General features: G+C 48.7%; 1 protein-coding gene across 3 annotated transcripts in view; it reads right to left on the bottom strand.

Moving 5' to 3' along the window:
* Window positions 1–21,124, bottom strand: part of LOC146871825 (ATP-dependent chromatin remodeler CHD8-like) — a 3,469,548-nt gene that overhangs the window by 1,662,249 nt on the left and 1,786,175 nt on the right. For all 3 annotated transcript variants that reach the window (XM_085651762.1, XM_085651758.1, XM_085651757.1), the window contains 2 exons: window positions 4,962–5,217; window positions 3,835–4,045 (listed from right to left, as the gene is read on the bottom strand). In XM_085651762.1, coding sequence (XP_085507888.1) covers window positions 3,835–4,045; window positions 4,962–5,217 — 467 coding nt within the window. The remainder of the gene's footprint in view (window positions 1–3,834; window positions 4,046–4,961; window positions 5,218–21,124) is intronic.

The raw sequence follows: 21,124 nt of genomic DNA, 5'->3' as shown, positions 1-21,124 counted from the left end.
CCAAAGACTTCTTCCGAAGACAACAACAACCTGCAATCATCCGAGCCCCACACCAGATGGCGATCTTATCCTTAGTTTGTGATCTGCAGCTCATATGCCTCGAACACTGTATTGGGCCAATTTCCCCCCTCTCTTGGCTACAATCCAGGCTGATTTGAATCGCTGGAAGCCGTTATTTATCTCCTGGTTGGGTAGGATCCATGCGATTAAAATGACGCTCCTTCCGAAGCTTTTATATTTATTCCAGGCTCTCCCTATTGTCTTGGACAGTGATTTCTTTCGTTGCATAAAGACTCTTACGCTCCGTTTCGTTTGGCAAGGGGGACGGGCTAGATTTTCCTTTGCCAATCTCCGGCGCCCTCGAGGGGAGGGTGGAGTGGGCCTTCCGGACCTGCACCTCTATTACAAGGCAGCGCAACGGAGGATATTGGTGGAATGGACCCAACCCCTCTCGGAGAAACACTGGCTGCACATGGATAGAAGTGTGGCGGGGCGAACGATATGGGACTTGGTGTGGAAGCCTAAAGAAGATAGGCCCCAGAATGCGTACATCAGCACACCTACCGGTACCACCCTTAAGGTCTGGGATTCGGTTTCTGGAGATGAGCGGTGGACTACGTTCCCGTCGCCCTTTACTCCCATACACTTCAACCCGGCCTTCCCGCCTGCACTGCGAGAGGGGCCTTTTGATGCCTGGAGAGAAGGGGGCTGCCTCGCTCTCACGCATCTGTTTCATGGCTATGCCCCGCTAACATTTGCCAATTGTGAGCGGGATTATGGGGTCCCCCAGTCGGAACAGTTCTGCCACACTCAAATGCTGCGCTGGGCAATGTCCTCGTCAGTTCGAGAAGCGGCGACTAGGCCGCCCACCCCCTTTGAGGCCTTTCTTTCCCGCACCTCGACCATGCGCGGTGCCATTTCCTTAATTTACAGCCACCTCTTGGCCACTGCTATCTCCCCGAGACCGCGCTACATGGGCTTATGGGAGGACATCCTTGGTCGCGCCATCACGGGTGAAGAGTGGTCCCACTTGTGGAGGGACATGGCCAAGCATAATCACTCGGTGGAACTGCGGGAGGCACATCTCAAGACCATGATGGACTGGTACCTCTCCCCCGCCAAGTTACACCGCATCTTCCCTAACTCTTCGGACAGATGTTGGAGGGGCTGTGGTCTGCTGGGGGACTTTCGCCATATCTGGTGGGACTGCCGATCATCCGCCGCTACTGGGAAGAGATCTTGTCCCATATTAAGGAGATCCTGGGGTACCCGATCGTGGACTCATTGGCTCACGTGTTGTGGGGTAGGGGGGTTTCCTTTTTGGTTTTGGTTCATTGTGGCTATGCCCCGCTAACATTTGCCAATTGTGAGCAGGATTATGGGGTCCCCCAGTCGGAACAGTTCCGCCACACTCAAATGCTGCACTGGGCAATGTCCTCGTCAGTTCGAGAAGCGGCGACTAGGCCGCCCACCCCCTTTGAGGCCTTTCTTTCCCGCACCTCGACCATGCGCTGTGCCATTTCCTTTATTCCTTTAGTTGGGGGGTAGGGAGGTTTCCTTTTTGGTTTTGGTTCATTGTGGCACCCCTGAACGGCGGAGGGGGGAGCCTGATCGTGCTAGCTTTGGAGTGACCGGCCCCAGTAGCTTGAACTCTGCTGAGCCTTAACGATGAGCGGGAGCTGGGCTCCTCTACTAGCTTTGTCTTTATGGCTTGGATTTGGACCCCCTGTATTTTTGTGGCTTGTTGATTGGCAGGGCCGGAGGACTGGACACTCTTTACTCTCTGTCTCCCCTCATATTTTGCATACCCCCTGCGAGGGAAGTTGTGCGGGACTGTCGCATGTTCTTTTCTTCTTCTGTTTGATAATCAATAAAAAATAAAAACACCTAAAAAAACAAACAAAAAAAACATAAATAAAAGGCATTGACATTTAGAATGCAAATAGCTCCAACTCATGTAATGCGAGACTTATTGCACAGCAAATGCTTGTTATTTTCTCTTACTGGGAGTCTATCTCTGGGCCGAAGAGATTTTCCCCATAAATGGGACATTAAACAGGTGCTGATGCACTTCAGGTTTGAACCCGGAGATGAGTAACCAGACATGCCTATGCATAAGGATTGAGGAGTTTATCCCTATGGATGCGGTGTCCGCACTGCCTAGTCATGGAGGCTATATACTGCCTAGGGCGCAGTATACAGCCTGCATGACCAACTCATCCTTTTGTACTGTTCTGTGATATATTTCAACAACACTTCAGTGTCATCCTAAGTGGTCCAGTTAAAATGCTATAGATAACCCACTGAATTGGCTATGCGCCAATGATTGGCATGACCCATTGCAACCCGCTATCCTGTCACATCTATGCAATTGATGTCCTGATCAACAGGAGGTGCGTCTCAAGTACTCAGGGGCTACACTCTACTCTGAAGTAGTAGAAACCAGTGAGTGAGTATCGGGTGTCCCCTGATAAAACGTGGTTCAGTAGGAGAAGTCTTGTATTCCTGTTTAATGTGTGGTATTACAGGGTCTTTCAATAAAGTCGTGGAGACTTTCACCAACGGGGTGAAGTGGGGTCTCAAGGACCTAGACTGGTCAGGTGACTAGTTGCAGGTAGGTGGAAGCTGGGCCTGAGCAGCTGTTCAATGGGGCCGAAGGAGGGGTGAGGGAGGAGAGATGGCACTGGATCAGGTAAGAAGCGGGGGTGGGAGGAGGCATGGGAAGGTGAGCATGGCGGCAGGAGTACCAAAAGGGGGAAACAAAAGAGCAAAAGGACAAATTGTAACAAAAGCAAAAGGACACAAATAGCAAAAGAGCAAAATATGAGAAAAAAATTAGACAGCGGGAGCAGTAAAAAGGGGGCAAGAGCAAAAAGCCACAATAGTAAAGGAGCGAGAAGTGAGAAAAAAGGGCTAAGGAATGAGAGCAGCAAAAAGGGGAGCAAAGTGCAAAGAGAGTGAAGTCAGAAGAGCGAAAGGTACCAGCAGCAGAAGGGTGAGAGACAAGGAGTGAGAGATATGCCGAAAAGGGCTTGAAAAAGAACAAAAATAACAAGGAGAAAAGAGGAAACAAGCAAAAGTGTGATGCAGAAGAGCAAAACGTCTGATGCAAAAGTGTGATGAGTGAAAGGAGCGAGAAAGAGCGAGAGCATGGCCGGAGAGAGAGGAGAGCAGCATCATAGGCATGGAGCGGGGGGGTCTCGACTTGAGGACCTAGGTTGGTCAGTTGACCAGTCGCAGGTAGGTGGGAGCATGGCCTGGGCATCCCAATGACGATTTGATATCAAGCCCTTACTTCCACCAATGTATAAAATCAATTTGTGGATGGCTATGAATTACCTTAAGCTCAATGCAGACAAAATGGAGGTCAGCTTGGCTAATATTTGCCTTCAGAGAAGGGTAATCTCCCAGTTCTGGTGTGAACTAAAAAGTCTGGGAGAGGAGGTGGCCACAGAGCTCTCCCGCAATGAACAAGTTTCCGATGGGAATCATGATGTGCTTACCATCTTAAGTTGGGTCTGCGTCGTTTTTCAGTATGTATTGGGAAATCTGGAACTCACTTCCAAATAATCTTCTGTCACTGTCTTCCCAAGGGAACTTCAGGCATTCCCTCAAGACCAACCAATTTCTTAAAGTATTTAGCTAATTTTTTCAGAGCATCTATTTACCTTGGGCAATGAATGCCCAAAAATCTTATGGTGTATGTGCACTTTATAAAACTCATTAACATAACATTCATAAATTATGGAAGAGCTCTATAAGGACTCACACCACCATTCGCTGGTTGGATGAACTATTACAGTTTGCACACTGGTGGTTCATTTCACCACTCACCTTCTCTGAATGAGGTAGTCTTCCAAGATATCAAGGCACCGTACCATCTGAGAAAAAATTAGCACCTTATGCCCACCAGCCTTTAGCTTTGGCAGTAGCTTATCAATAAGCACCAGTTTCCCTGACGAGCGCACCATGGCCTGAAGGTGGAAGTCATGTGGTATAGAGTGGCAGGAGTCTCTAAACTCTGCTAGGATCTTCTCTTCTGCACCTAGAGGAGGCAGAGGTAAAGAGGCAATTTACAAATTAAATCCCCAAATCAGTACAGTAAAAATAGTGCAATGATCAACTGTGAATAGCTAGTGCCTGATGTATGTATCCCGTAGTACTTTATTGGCCTTGCAAACAAAGACATTCGATGATGTACACTGTCTTCTGCGACAAAATAATTAAGGTTCTACCCAAAATGCAAGCCATGGGACTGCCAGGAAATTTTGTTCAACAATCGCATATTATCCTACACAGACAAACGTTCTTTGAAAAAACCTCTGCCACAGCTCTCCTCCAGGAGTGTCTGGTGACTGTTGAACAGTGAATGCTACCAAGTACCCTAGCAGTTCAAAGAAATTAAGTGAAAAACATTCTGATTGTTTAGGTTGCTATGGACAGAGAGCATTTGCTCATATTTTATGGTTTGATTTGCACGGCACAGGCTAACACTCATAGGCTCAGCACTGAGAATCAATAAATATAGTGATAGGAGAGCTGCGGTGGTTGTTTTTGCTGAGAATTAATAGGTTAAGGCTCCATAGCGTGGAGATCGATGGTTGGCAGATGTGGATACACTGGTCACAGGTGGGGTACTCCATAAACTAAGGGTAAACAGGCACCCAATGGTGTGAGAGATTCCCATATCAATGATGACATTAAGGTGCTCATATCATATTAACTGTTCCCATGACTAACACTGCATGTGATGCCTGATTGCAGCTTGGTTGTGTGTACAGCAATGCAAGTATACATGCAGACTAGTGCTGTGACGAAGTTGGTTACCAGAAATTGATGGCTGCAGTACTTGCAGAACTTACACAACACTCAAGGTCACAGGTTTCGTGTGATTGGCCTAGCTGATAGATGACTGGTTGGTTGGATGAATGTAATGGGATGACAATATAAAGGCCTCATACCAGTGATGAGGTATGGGTGGTTGCAGCATTTACGTAGCTCCATCATGGTGTTAAGCAGGTTGGGTGTGTTGGCATGGTTGGCACCCTTAGACAGGAAAGAGAAGTTCTTCTCCAGGATAGCCCGATAGTACTTTTTCTGCATGTTGGTAAGTTCCACTTCGATGATGGTTTCCTGCTTGGGTGCCAAGTTCTTCTCCACATCCTCTTTCAGCCGGCGCAACATCATAGGCTTCAAAATGGCCTGCAGCTTCTGTACCTGTTCATCAGATCAGGAGTGGAGACAGGAGAAAGAGAAAAGTGACTTTTAATCCTAATTCAGCGTGAGCATCTACATAGCTTTCATTAATGCTGAATACCTATACTTTGTGTGGAATCTTTTTTTGTAACACATTTTATTAAATTTCCATGGTACATTCTGTGCCTTCGTGTGGAATCTTACTCTGTTCTAATGGATATAGCCCTACTCCACAGTCCTGCATTAAGGTTGGTCACATTTGGAAACAAGCATTGGCATAGCCAATAGGTCTTGTCGACAGTACCTAATAACAGTTTAGCCATGCAGGAGAATAGGGTTTGGGGCGAGGGGGTGGGTTTGCTTAGTCTAGTGTCCCGCCCCAATGGGGCCACTCGTGTATCGGCTTGGCAGACAAGCATTGGCAAAGCCCATAGGTCCCACCTTTTGGCTTTGCCAATGCTTTTTGCTGACTCTGTTCAGCCTTTTGACAAACAGTGGTGTGCCGCTGGGCGCAAGGGCGGGGGAGCACCTCACGGGCCGCCGCAACGGAGAGGGGGGCAGAAACAAAACAAAGGGTAGGGGGGTGGGAGTCTGGTGAACATGGACAATGGAAGGGGGAGGGGGTTACCTCACGGGTCGCCGCAAGTGGGTAGGGGGCAGAAACAAAGGGAATGCGGACACCGGGAAGGGGGAGGGAGCATTGTGAACACAGACAACGGGTGGGGGGTGGGACCAAAGCAACAGGAAATTAAATAAACAGGTGTGGCCGCGAAAGTGAAAGCGACCGCGCTGGGAGCAAAATGCCGTGGGAGTAAACCTTTGGAGAAGAGGTGGGACATGCACCCACCTTTGGACATTTGCGTGCTTTCATTATTGAAAGCCACACGCAAAAGCCAATCGAATGTGTGGGAGTTGCCAGACCCACACGGAGAAGTTTTCGGGAAGTTTGGAGTGCTCACAAGAAGCCTCCCATAGAGAAGCACATGCGTGCTGCGCTAGTCTCGACCTAAAAATAATGATACTTACTGTAGGAAGCTGGCTCTGTATATACTTTACCAAAGTGAGGTATAGTATGCAGAGAGTCCAGTGGAACCCAAAAGGTAGGCAGAGGTAAAGTAGATAGCACCTAACTCTCTATTTGTGGTAGTGTGGTCGAGCAGTAAGGCTTAATCAGAGGACAGTGTTAAGCATTTGTTGTACACACTCAGGCAGCAAATGATGTCGCACACTCAAGGACTGAACTCAGACCAATTTGTGAAAAAATGTTATGTAGTTATATTTATTTTCTAGAACCAAGCAACCCTGCTACATTAAGTGTAAATGGTAATTTTCAAGGCAGGTTGAACAATACATGCAAGCAGAATGAAAATGATTTTGATACAGGTTTATAAATACAGTGGTGTTAGAAATGGGATTTCTGGTTGGCTAGGGCTTGCGCCAAAGCCAGGCAGAAACCACCACTCTAGTCAGGGCAAGGGAGTTACACGCTGAAGATAACCCCGGCTCACTCCCTAGGTAGCTTGGTATTCTCCTGTTCTTCACTTTTAATTTTATTTCATTTCGCACTCTGGGCACAGGACAGTATACTTAGTGGTCCTGAACCTGTTCCCACATGTTTGAAAGAAGGGGACCCCAGGCAGCCTTTTCCCGGCACTACTGCCCCGCGGCCCGCCCACCGTCAGAGCCCCGCTCCCGCCTCCTGTCCCACCCCCCTCCCCTACTTAATGGCGGCCGCTGTGGGGGAGCGCGTGTGACACCTAGACCTCCGGTCCAGGCAAGCACTCTCCCCAGCAGCCCCGCTCACAGAGCCCCCTGCCTCTGCGCCAGAAGCCCTTCGCCTCCAGGTTCCCTCCAGCAGAGCGCCGCCGCCACGCACAGCGCCTCCTGGTCTGCTCCTCTGCTAAGAAACTCATCTCCTGTCTTTTCACTTTTAATTTTATTTCCCACTCTGGGCACACGACAGTATCCTTACTGGTCCTGAACCCGTTCCCAGGCAGCCTTTTCCCGCCACTACAGCCCCGCGGCCCCGCCCACCGTCACAGCCCCGCTCCCGCCGCCCCATCTCCAGTCCCGACCTCTCCCCTACTTAATGGTGGCCAATGCGCGGTCGCACAGCAGACGCGCCGCTGGCGCACCGAAGGCGCGCCCAAGGCAAACCAGTATGCGCCCGTCCGCGGCTTGACCATGCCCAGTGCCAGACCCCCTGGTCCTCGCGTGAACCACGACAGCCGACAACACTATGATGCCCCCTTCTGCCACGGACTCAACACCGGTCGATCATCAAGCTGAGTCCAGGCCAACCCGAAGCTCACCTACGGACCCTTCTCCTGCCAAACTGCAACATCACCAGCCGCCGTACACCTGCACGTCCCGTCACGTCAGGGCAGGAGGCAACCACCTCAGATGCTTTATACTCAACACCCGCTTCATCCACAAGCACGCCATCGAACTCTAGGACCTACTCGACTCAGCCTCCTGCACGTCGCCTTCCTGACTGAGACCTGGTTGAACTCCTCCTCGGCACCCGACATTGCCATTGCCATCCCAGATGGCTACAAGATCACCAGAAGGGACCGCAACAACAGACCTGGAGGAGGTATCGCCATTGTCTACAGGAATATCCTCAGTATCTCGACTAGCACAGCAGACACCTCCAGCACCGCCGAACATCTCCACTTCCAGATCCACATCGACCCCAACACCACCCTCAGAGGAACACTCGTCTACAGACCCCCAGGGCCCCGGCCACAGTACATCGATGCCATCTCCGACATCATCAGCATGCACGCCCTTGCGTCTACTGACTACATTCTACTCGGAGACCTGAATTTCCTCCTCGAGAAAGCAGACATCAGCTACTCCATTGCTCTGCACGACAACCTCGCCAACCTCGGACTCAAACAGCTCGTCATGGCTCCCATCCACACCACCGGACACACGCTCGACCCTATCCTCTCCGCCAGCAAACACATCACCTTCAGCCACACCGCCGAACTCCACTGGACCGACCACCACTGCGTCCACTTCACCTTCAAGAAACCCACCACGCACCACCACCCGCAACGGATTTCCCACCGCAGCTGGAACAAGATCACCGAAGACCAGCTCATCACCACCCTCGCCCGAGACCCACCAACCGACAAAGCCGCCTGCAACCTCAGGCAATGGATCGACGAATGTGCCAACACTCTCGTCCCGATCAAAAAACCCTCAAACAGATGCAGAGATAGAAAGACCAGCTGGTTTACCACCGACATCCAGCAGTCCAAGGGGAACTGCCGAAGACTCGAGAAGAAGGGGTGCCACGAACAGGCACCAGACTACCACGCTGCCCTCAAGGACACCAACCGCAAGCACCACCAACTCATTTGAGCCACCAAAAGGACCTCCGTCCAGGAACGCATCGACAACAACGAACACAACAGCAAAGAGCTCTTCAACATCATGAAGGAACTCTCCAGCTCCAGTGCCAACAACATTCCGCCTTCGCAACACCTCTGCGACTCACTAGCCACCTTCTTTCACCGCAAGATCGCAGACATCCACTACAGCTTCAACACCCAGACCCTACCATCAGCCACCAACACCGCAGACTCTCCACCCCCAGCCTCACCAACCTCTTGGTCTCCTGGACCCACATCAACGACGACGATACCAGCAAGACCATGAACACCATCCTCTCCGGCTCACCATCCGACCCCTGCCCTCACCACATCTTCAACAAAGCTAACCGCATCATCGCACCCCAACTCCGGAAGATCATCAACAGCTCCTTCGAGACCCCCACCTTCCCAGAAAGCTGGAAGCACGCGGAGATTAACGCACTACTCAAGAATCCCACAGCGGACCCAAAGGACCTCAAGAATTTCCGGCCCATCTCCCTGCTCCTGTTCCCGGCGAAAGTCATCAAAAAGATCGTTAACAGGCAACTGACCCACTTCCTCGAGGAGATCATCATCCTGGACCCGTCCCAATCAGGATTCCGCAGCAATCACAGCACCGAAACTGCCCATATCTCTGCCTTTGATGACATCAGGACCATGCTGGAGAACGGCGAAACCGCGGCCCTCATCCTCCTGGACTTCTCGACCGCCTTCGACACCGTCTGCCACCACACCCTACGCTCACGCCTCCACAACACAGGAATCAGCGACAAAGCCCTGGACTGGATCACCTCCTTCCCCACCGACAGAACCCAGAGAATCCGCCTCCCCCATTCTGCTTTGAAGCCACCAAGATCATCTGCGGCATGCCCCAAGGATCATCCCTCAGCCCTACCCTTTTCAACGTCTACGTGGCTACTCTCGCCAACATCGTCCGCTCGCACAATCTGAACATAGTCTCCTACGCTGACGACACCCACCTGATCCTCTCACTCACCAAGTGTGAGAAAGTGCCATCTTTCTTGCATGCTATGCCCCCACTTTTTGCTGAATTGCTGATGTACTTTGGCTGAGTGTGCCCTGGACTACTGCCAATCAGGTGCCCAGGGCCTATGTTCCTTCCCTAAAACAAACCAAACCCAAATTGGCAAACCCTGGCCACATGTCAGCCCCTGGTAAATGGTACCCTAGGTACCCAGGGCCTTGTGACCAGGTAAGGCCTCGAAGGGCTGCAGCACTCCTTGTGCCACCCTTAGAGGCCGTGTACCCTTAAACACACACACACTGCCTTTGCAGGCTGAGTGTTAGGGTGCAAGACAAAAACAAAGTCGACATGACAGACATCCCTGTGTGCCATGCCCACAAACACACTGCCCTAGCATACCTCAGTCACCCCTCTAGCTAGGTGCACTATGCCAGTGGTGAGGGCACAGGAGAAAGAGCCCTGTGCCCCTACAGTGCCCAGGTCCATTCCTGAGCACTAAGTGCAGTGCTGCCATTTAAGAGTACATGGTGCTGAGAGCTCGTCAAACACGAGCTCCACAGCACCATAATGGCAACACTAAAGACTGAGAAGTTTGGTATCAAACTTCTCAGCACATTAAACCCACACTGATGCCAGTGTGGGATTTAATGTACCAAGTACTCCAGAGGGCATCTTAGAGGTGCCCCTTAAACCTAACCTACAATCCACGTCTGCTCTGAGGCTGCCTAGGCTGCCACCCAGCAGACATGTTGTTGGACCCCTGGGTAGGAGAGCCCCTGCTCTCCTGGGCCTGCAACAATGCACATCCTGGGCGAGGTGCTAAATCTCCTCCCCCAGGATGGGCAGGGGGAAGCTTCAATGGCATGCCGCCTCTGTGAGCTTCCCCAGGCCACTGCAACCCCCCACTCTGGCGCGAAGCTTTGGCCGGAAACCCCAAATAAGGACAGGGGATGTGCCAGCCTGCCAACCCCACCCCTCAGGTGGGGGAGGCGAGGTGAAGCACATCTCCGGGCTCTCGCCATCTTGAAGATGGGGAGCCCTACCCTATCAGGACTAGGCTACTGCCCCCCTCCGACAGGAGAGAGGCAGGATAGGGGGGTGTACCCACCCGAGGACAGGGACCCATTGGTCCCTGCCCTTCACCTACCTGTAACGCCCCTAAATCTAGTATTTAGGGGCACCCTGAACCTTCCTTCCCCAGATTCCAGATTCAAAACTACAAAGAAGAGCAAGAAGAAAGAAGACCTGCCCTGCAGCTGCTAAAAAGAGGAAGACACCAACTGCTTTGGCCCCAGCCCTACCGGCCTGTTGATCCTCGAACCTGCTCCTGCTCCAACCCGGCATCTCTTGTGGCCAGCAACCTCACAAACCCCGGAGGACCTGGCTACCTTTTGGCTCTAAACCCCTGGGACTCCCATGAGTAGAGGCTCTACTCAAAACCTACCTCTAATCCCTGGCAGCAGCCCGGAACCGCGAACCCAGCACACTCTGCACCAGCCAAGCCTGGCCAGTGCCGGAGTGAACAAAGACCCCGAGGACGACCCCACGGCGACTGTGACCCCGAGTCCGGCACCCAAGGACCTCCCTCGACACTCCTGAAGAAGCCTGCAGCCTCAGAACAAGGTGCCCCCCCTACTGCGATCAACAGAGGGTAAGATTTCCCGACACCAAAAGGCACCCCTGCACGCGGCGCCCCGCGGCCCCCTGTGCCCAATCCCGCGGTACCTACCTATCCTCCAACTACCCAACTTTACCTCTCGAAGTGATGGTGGCACTGGAAGAGTCCTCGTCCCCGAGCTTGCAGTCTTTTTCTAAACCGGAGATTTCCTATTGAAATCAATTGAGCGCCCGAAGGCTCAAAAGCACCCTGCACCCAGCCGCCCGAGTGGCCCTGGAAGTGCAACCTCTACACCTACCTACTTCCCCACTTGCCCTGAGTAAGTGACCAGGAGCCCAGCTCCCACAGCCGCGTGGTTTGCCAGTCAGCAGCCACCAACCAAGGCCCCCCTATCCCTCATAGGATAACATTGGGCCTAACTCTCTCTGCACCCGGCCGCCCTAGAGTCGCTGAGGGTGAACCGACTGTACCTACCTGACCCTGGGGGACCCCTGAGTCTATGCCCAGACACTCAACTCTATTTTCCTCTTAGGGTAACATTGACTAGCATTTTCCTGAAATTTCTTCTAAGTGTGGACTTTTCAAATCTTAAAATATTAACCAAAAATCAGCCAAGAAACGAAAACGAAATTACTCACCTGCTCTTAGGTGAGCTCCCAGTGCTGGATCTTGGTGCCCAGCACTGACTCTGAAAAATACTTACAACTGTACTTACCCGTAACCCAATTTTCTTCCATAGGAAATCATTGACTGTTTTTCTGTGAAATTTCTTCTAAGTGTCAATTTCTGCAATCTTTAAATATTCTTCAAAAATCGTATAATATCTGAAAACGTAATTACTTACCTGTTTTGGATAAAGGTCCCAGTACTGAGTCTAGGCACCCAGTACTGGATTACAAAAGTAACGAGAACATACTGTACCTGCAACTTGAATTTTCTTCCATAGGGAATCATTGACTGTTTTCTTTGAAATATTTTCTGTCAACTTTTAAAATGGCTAAATATTGTTTAAAAATCATTACAGTAATTAAGTCGCCTTTCATCACTTGATTCTGAGTACTGACCCAGGACTGAATCTAGGATCCAGTCCTGGAATTCCAACTGTAATCTAAAAAGTAATCTGTTGCAAATAACTTGAACTTTCCTTTGAGCTCAATGCATTGTTGTGTTTAAAATAGAGTTGCCTATTGCAACCACTTGTAACTGTTTACAAAAGTCAATTGCATATTGCAAAAGTATTTATATGAAACATCTCATTCTGAGAAAGTATATTTTAAATCCAGGTGTTGGTTCTAAAATAAAAACAAGCATATATTTTTTTATATATAAACCATTGGCCTAGAGTTCAGTTATTGTTTGTTTAAGCTTTATTTCGGCTGATATAGCCATAAAAGCAAGAAGTACATAAAAAGGACATTTCCAACAATTGTATACAAATACACAGACCAAATGTTCAAGTTAATACATACAATGGGGCGAACAAACAATTAATCTACCTCATCGATTGTGCAATTCCTGCATTAAAAATCGAAAAAATACATTATAATTTAATTTAAAAAGTCAGATTTTAAAACTTTTTTTCCTAAAAACACATTAAAAAGAAGGAATCAGTGCATTTTATGTTAACTATACAGGGCTAAGAAAAAGTGCAGACCGCAACGGAACATTACAACTTGCAACCGATCTGTTTCCTAATGAGGTACACATTGAATAAAAACCTACTTATACAAAACACTACCAGTTGCGAGGTATTTGGCTTGAGTATACGTTCTGCATCTTTGTAGGACCTAACCCCCATGTTTTTACATAAGGGTTTGATCCAACGGTCTCTAGATTTTTTATAGACTGGGCAGAAGAACAATAGATGGACGTCATCTTCTTTTGCTTTTTGAGAGCAGAGGGTACACAACCCACTGTCATTTTTACCCCCCCACCTGCAAGTGTTTGCGGTAATCTGTAGGACCCCATATCTAAATTGCAGATATAATGTTTTTGCTAGGGGTGGTCCTATCTCATCCATGAATTGTTCAAATTCAGGAATATCCTTTATAGTCAAAAATTTCTGAGACAATGTGCCAATCGTTGAGCTATGAAATAATTCACCATTGACATAAGACCAGAAAGTAGACTTTACGAGCTTTTTAAGGGGCGGCGTCATATTCTGAGGTTCTTCCCATAACTGGGAGAGCCCCAGCCTGTTGTACCACTGAAAAATATGCTTTAACCATGCAATTTTCTTATACCCATCGATCTGGGTTATTTCTATCAAACCACTTTTATAATCACTCAACTCCGGGGTTGTCCATAACCTAACCCAATACAGTAGTTGTTACGATTACAGGGGCTCCTCAGGATCCGGGCGACGCAACAGGGTTCCACCTCCCGATATCCCCGGACTCCAACCGATAGGTTACAGAGCCCAGAGGCGATCAGGTGAGGGACAAAAGGAAGGGGGGAAGGGAACAGCAGGGAATTGAACCTGAAAGACAAAACAAGACAATATTCATATAAGCACAACACTTATCTCTACTCTCATTAAGGTCTCACTAGCGCCAGTAATTACCAGGTGTATGGGAATCCTTCCCCGTGACCCCTGAGATGCCTCTCTCAGGACCACTAAATCTTGTCTCTCAGCCCACAGACCAGTCCTGTGGCTTTCTTAGTTCCAAAACAACACACCGGCCAGGCAACGCTCTGGCCTATCCTCAGTCTTGCCTCAGACTGAGGGATCCTAGTTCCCCGCTAACTAACGGAGTTCAAGTACTTTTAAGAGGCTTCCACGGTGTACAACCGCCGCCGGCGTTCGTATGTAGAAGCGCTCCTTCACCACGTGAGGATCAACACGCCCATGGATTTCACACAGTAAGTTTAGAGGACTCTCCCTGGTTATTGTCACCCGGGGATCCTCCCAATGGGATTTACGCCGCTTGCGCACTCCCCAGAGCCTTCAGACTGGTGTCAAGACACCCGAAGTTTTCCCGTCTTGCCGAGCTAGGATCCTTGCCTCTGATAAGCCCCCATCCATAAATGCCAGCCGGCAAAGTCTCCCTATCCAGGGTGGGTTATGCGGGGTTGAGAAAGGATTTGGACACCCTCGGCTTTACTTGAGCAAGCGCACCTCCTATGGTGCGTGTAACACGAACACCGCTCCTCAGCGGTTGGGACAGGTCGCCTTGCAACCCTCAGGGTTTAACAGTCAGGGAGCCAGGGAATATTTCCTACCTGCTCCGTAATCTTCGGGGAAGCCGCCGGCCGCGAAGAACACGCCCTCGGTTGACCGCTCGACGGATGTCGGGACTCTTTGCTCCGTCGTCCGGGAACGCTTCGCTTCGCAACTCCTTCCTCCGAACCTAATCCAAGTAATTGAATAACGCACACCTCCGGCCGGGTATGACGTCGTTATATGGGCTTCCTCTTCCGGGCCCCGGAGGCTGCTGGGATGTGTAGTCTATACTCTAGGTAGGCGCGTTTGTGTACCGCGCCTCCGATTCCTGACAGTAGTGGCCTTAATATGGCTTGATAATCTGTCCTTTTAAGATTAATATCCAGGAACACTGGTACTAGGGAGGTTCTGATTGCTATTTTAAGCAGCCTACGTATAAAATAATTTTCTTCCTTCTCAAAGTTGCTTTTACAGGAATGCCCCCATATCTCAGCACCATAAAGTGCCGCTGACTGGGCCTTCGCCTTAAATACTTCAAGTGCCGGCGTATTAGCTTTAGAATGACTACTGCCGTGCACTTTTAAAATAGGCATCGAATTTTGTTTTAAGGATAATTTACTTTTTTCCAGCTGCCCCTTCCAAGAAAGCGTACTATCCAGCATAATTCCTAGATAATTAAAACTCCCCAAGTACTCCAGTTTTTGATTATTTAAGGCCAAGTTCTTCCTAAAAGACTTCTGAGGATTTATGGACATACATTTTGTTTTGGATGAATTTATTTCTAACCCCTTCCCTACACAGTAGCTATTAAAGGAATTCACTAAATTTTGTAAACCCTTTGGAGTCTGAGATGAGAATCGTATCATCGGCAAAAAGTAATGCCGTGATCGCCTCATCTCCTAGCTTCGGGGAGTCATGATCACAGTCCCTTAGATAGGTAGGTATATCATTAACATATAATGAGAAGAGTGTAGGCGCCAGCACACAGCCTTGATGCACACCCCGTCCTATAGGTATGGCCTTTGAAATTTCACCGCCCTTCCCCCATCTAACTTTGGCGTAATTCCCTGCATGTAATCTAATGAGTTCTTTAAGTAACTCACCGGGGACCGCCATATACTTAAGATTGGACCACAACAAATTACGTGGAACGAGGTCAAAGGTGGCCCTCAAGTCAATAAATGCCACGTACAAACTGCCCTTCCTTATGTTAATGTATTTCCAGCAGAGGCATAAACCATTGGCCTAGAGTTCAGTTATTGAGTGTGTGAGACCATTTGCTGACTGAGTGTGTACAACAAATGCTTTACACTGTCCTCTGATACTGCCTTACTGCTCGACCAAGCTACCACTTTAGCGAGTAAGGTTATATCTAACTTTAGCCTCTGTCAAACCCTGGGGGACTGTGGACTCTGTACACCCTGTACCTATTAAGGGACAGTATATACAGAGCCACTTTCTCACAATATGGTGCTGGGAGGTGGTCATCACAAACTCTACAGCACCATGATGGCTACACTGAAGACTGAGAAGTTTGGTATCAAACTTCTCAGCACATTAAACCCACACTGATGCCAGTGTAGGATTTAATGTAAGATGGACGACAGAGGGCGACTTAGAAATGCCCCCTGTACCTAACTAACAATCCACGTCCTGCCTGAGAGGCTGCCACCCAGCAGACATGCTGCTGGACCCCTGGGTAGAGAGCCATCCGCTCTCCCGGGCCTGCAACAATGCAAGTCCTGGGCGAGGTGCTAGGTCTCCTCCCCCAGGATGGACAGGGGGAAGCTTCAAAGGAATGTCGCCTTTGTGAGCCTCCCCAGACCCCTTGCTGTACTCAGCGACTGGTCCCCGCCGGTGCTAGCCCCCACTCTGGCGGGAAACCCCAAGTGAGGAAAGGGGATGTGCCAGCCTCTGCCAACCCCACCCCTCAGGTGGGGGAGGCGAGGTGAAGCACATCTCCCGGCTCTCGCCATCTTGAAGATGGGGAGCCCTGCCCAATCAGGACTAGGCAACTGCCCCCCTCCCACAGAAGAGTGGCAGGATAGGGGGTGTACCCACCCTAGGGCAGGGACCCAGTGGTCCCTGCCCTTTACCTACCTGTAACTATCCCTAAATGTAGTATTCAGGGGCACCCTGAACATTCCTTCCTTAGATCCAGATTCCGAAACAGCAAAGAAGATCAAGAAACAAGAAGACCTGCCGTGCAGCTGCTAACAAGAGGAAGACAACAACTGCTTTGGCCCCAGCCCTACCGGCCTGTCGACCCTCGAACCTGCTCCTGCTACAACCCGGCACCTCTTGTGGCTAGCAACCTCACAAACCCTGGAGGACCTGGCTACCTTTTGGCTCTAAGCACCTGGGACTCCCATGAGCATAGGCTCTGCTCAAACTCCGCATCTAATCCCTGGCATCATCCCGGAACCGCGAACCCTGCAAACACTGCACCCGCCAAGCCTGGCCTGGAGTGGACAAAGACACCGAGGACGTCCCCCCGGCGACTGTGACCCCGAATCCAGCACCCAAGGACCCACCTAGATGCTCCCGACGACGCCTGCAGCCTCAGAACCAGGGACCCCTCCAACCGCGACCAGCCGAGGGTAAGATTTCCAGACACCAAAAGGCACCCCTGCAACCGGCGCCCTGCGGCCCCCTGTGCCCAACTCCTGGGTGCCTACCTATCCTCCAACTATCCAACTTACCCCTTGAAGTGGTGGTCACACCTGAAGAATCTTCGTGCCAGAGCTTGCAGCCTTTGCTAGTTTTTGAGCTTCTCCATTGCAATCCATTGAGCGCCCGACGGCTCAAAAGCACCCTGCAACCAGCCACCCGAGTGCCCCTGGCAGTGCAATCTCTACTCTACTCTACTCTACTTCCCCCATTTGCCCTGAGCAAGTGACCAGGAGCCCAGCTCCCACAGCCGCGTGGCCTGCTAGCCAGCAGCCACCAACCAAGGGGCCCCTGCCTCCCATAGAATAACATTGGGCCTACTCACTCTGCACCCGGCTGCCCCTGTGCCGGAAGGTGTAACAACTGTACTGACCTGACCCTGGGAGACCCCTGAGTTTATGCCCAGAACCTTAACTCTGCCAGTCGAGTACTTACCCAAAAGCAGATAACTCTTTTCTTCCATAGGGTAACATAGAAGAATTTCCAAGTGAAACCAGTCAAAGTGTGGAGTTTCTAAACTTTAAAATATTCACCTAAAATCAACAGAGGAACGAAACCGAAATTACTCACCTGCTATTAGGAGAGATCCCAGTGCTGGATCTTGGTGCCCAGCACTGACCCTGAAAAGTAATTACAATCATACTAACATAATTTTCTTCCATAGGAAACCATTGACTGTTTTTCTGTGAAATTTCTTCGAAGTGTCGATTTTTGCAAACTACAAATATTCTTTAAAAATCGCACCAACTGTGAAAACTTAATTACTTACCTGTTTTAGATAGATGCCCCAGTAATTAGACTAGGAGCCCAGCACTGGATTACAAAAGTAATGAGAACATACTTTACCTGTAGCTTGAATTTTCTTCCATAGGAAACAATTGACTGTTTTTCTGTGAAATCTCTTCTAAGTGTCGATTTTGCAAACTTATAAATATTCCTTAAAAATCGCCTGTCTAACTTAAATGCAGTTTCTCAACTGCTTACAGGTGGTACACTAGTGCTGGATCTAGGATTCAACACTGACCTAGAAAAAGTAACCATAACCCCACTTACCTGCTAAGTGAATTTCCTTCCATAGAATAACATTGGTAATTTGATTAGAAAAAGTTTTTGTCAACTTTAAAAAAAAGCAAAATATTGCTCAAAAATCACAACAGCAAATAAAACTAATTTACTCACTTTTTTCCAAGAACTGTCCCAGGACTGAATCTAGCATCCAGTCCTGGAGTTAGAAAAGTAATCCTTAAAGTAATCAATTGCATATAACTTAAAATTCCCATTGAGCTCAATGTATTATTGTGTTTGAAATTGTGTTGCCTATTGCAACAACCTGTAACTTTCTACAAAAGCCAATTGCATATTGCAAAAGTATTTACCTAAAGCATCTCATTCTGAGAAAGTATATTTTGATACCTAGTGTTGATTCTAAAATAAAACAAACATATATTTTTTATACAAACCATTGGCCTAGAGTTCAGTTCTTGAGTGTGTGTGACCATTTTCTGTGTGTACAACAAATGCTTTACACTGTCCTCTGATACTGCCTTACTGCTCGACCAAGCTACCACTTTAGAGAGTAAGGTTATATCTAACTTTAACCTCTGCCAAACCTCTGGGGGCTGTGGACTCTGTACACACTGTACTTATTTGGGAACCGTATATACAGAGTCACTTTCTTACACTCCTTGACCCAGATCGACGGCGATGGTGTGTCGACGTTGACCGGGATGTTCTAGATATCGACCTCACCCGAGGCATCGACGTCCGTCCCCTCGACGTTGATCTTAGACGTCGCTTCAACCCAGAGCCCTGAATCGACAGGGAGCATATCGTCGTCATACCTGGTCTCGACATCGATGTTGCCTTCAACGTTGACCGGGACCGGCGTCGTTTTTGAGCCTTCTTTCGACTGGGGAGCCCCCCAGAGGTCGACGCATGGGTCTTGGAGGAGGACTGGCTCTCTCCTTACCCAGATGTCCCACCTGCAGCCTGTTGTCTTCTCTGCTCCAGGCCTTGAAGACGAATCATCTCCCTGTCACGCAGGGTCCTCCTGGAGAAGGATTTACCGTTGGCGCAGGATTCAGGAACATTTGAAGTAGGTAGACAGAGAATACAAACTCTGTGGGAGTCCGACTTGGCCTTCTTCCTGCCACATGCAGGACACTTGTCGAATAAAGATGGCATTTTGACAAGAAAAATGTGGGCTAACTGCCCAAAAAAGACAGCAAAAGGAAGGAAATGCCAAAGACGCCGAGTAAAACACTCAAACTAACTTAAGAAAGCTTAATTATTAAAAAATATACCACTCAAGGTAGAGCTCAATGCTCCAGGGTCCTGCTAGCAGGAGCCGGAAAAAAGAACTGAAAATTAACTAGCCTTTGGCTGTGCATCATGGAATACAGAGGGTCTCTGGAAGGATTCTTAAAGGCACGGTATCCATTTACAGACACATAATGGCAGCCTATGGGGCTTGTCTGTTCAACCCTTCATCTCTATCATGAAAAAAGGATCTTTGTGAAGGGGAGTTTCTCTATGTGTGAAACTCAGTAAAATAGTTAAATTTAACTGTTACCTGGCTATCTTTTTCACTTCAGGATGCAGTAATGGCCAGCGTAGCCTAGTTGTTTTTAAGCTGCATTATTGTCTTTCTTTTATCTCTTAAGTGTCTATGCAGGACTGCAGAAGAGGACAACTTAAGAGAATATATCTAATGAAGTGCTTCGGGGTCCACGCACGTGGGCGGGACTATTCACATGATTATAACTATACACAGAGATCCCCTACTAAAGAAATTCTTCTTAGTGTCGATTTTAGAAACATAGAAAATATTCCTTAAAAATCGGCTGTGCAACAAAAACTATTTCTTTCAACTGTTTACAGGAAATGCACCAGGGTTGAATCCAGGATCCAACCCTGAGTAAGAAAATCATACGCAAAGTGAATGAAATTCATTTACTTAAAATCCCCCATTGAGCTCAATGTTATAATTGTGTTTGAACTATTGCATTTAAAAGTCTATTGCTTATTGAAAGTATACAACTACAGCATTTTATTCTGAGAAAGTATTTTGATACCTATTGTTGGTTCTAAAATAAAACAACTATATATTTTTATATACAAAACCATTGGCCTAGAGTTCAGTTCTTGAGTGTGTGAGACCATTAGCTGACTGCGTGTGTACAACAAATGCTTTACACTGTCCTCGGATACTGCCTTACTGCTCAACCAAGCTACCACTTTAGAGAGTAAGGTTATATCTAACTTTAACCTCTGCCAAACCTCTGGGGACTGTGGACTCTGTGCTCACTGAACCTTACTTTAGTGCAGTATATACAGAGCCACTTTCTTACATTGGTGGCAGCGGTGGGATACAAACTTGCATTTGTTGGAGTACTTGGTTACCATCTGATCACACAACAGAACTCTTAAACTTGCCTTTAGAATTCTGATTTCCTAAATTGGGCTTTCCAAAATACTAAAAGTCTTGTCAGGGCCTTGCTTAAGTCCCCTTAGAATTTTAGAGAAATAAAAGTCACTGTAGTCAAGGGTAGAGAGTTAGAACTGTAAGGTTAGAATGAATGTCTCAAAAGAACCCAGCTACTAGTGAAGTTAATACCATACAGGACCTGGTGGAGGAACTCAACTTCACACCTTACTTACACTTGTCTTTCAAGGAAAAGGGGTCCTTATGCAAACTAAAAAATGTATCAAATGGGCCTGCATCCAACGAAACAAGGGCTCCAGGAGCTCCTGGCTGAGTATGCTCAGGGCCACCCCTCTGAACATGGTGATGACCAGTCAGAGGAGGAAAGGGCCCCCATACCCTTGACTCCAAGAATCAACCTCTGGGAGCCTAGAGACCACATAGGTGGACCAGGTACCAGGGAACTCACTGGGGGACTCCCCAGCAAAGAGGACAGCTTTTTGCCAAAGCTGGCCAAAAGATTGGATCTAGAGTCCAGACTCCTGGCTCGAAAGAAAGAAAGAAAGAAAGAAAGAAAGAAAGAAAGAAAGAAAGAAAGAAAGAAAGAAAGAAAGATAAAGTCAGAGTGCTTCGGGTGCAGAACTCTCCCTTCTCTGTCTTGGTTCCGGCTCCAGCGGGGCAGTTC

The sequence above is a fragment of the Triturus cristatus genome, chromosome 1_1 (genome assembly GCF_964204655.1).
Source record: "Triturus cristatus chromosome 1_1, aTriCri1.1, whole genome shotgun sequence".
Lineage (NCBI taxonomy): Eukaryota > Metazoa > Chordata > Amphibia > Caudata > Salamandridae > Triturus > Triturus cristatus.
This window is presented reverse-complemented; position numbering and strand designations above follow the sequence as displayed.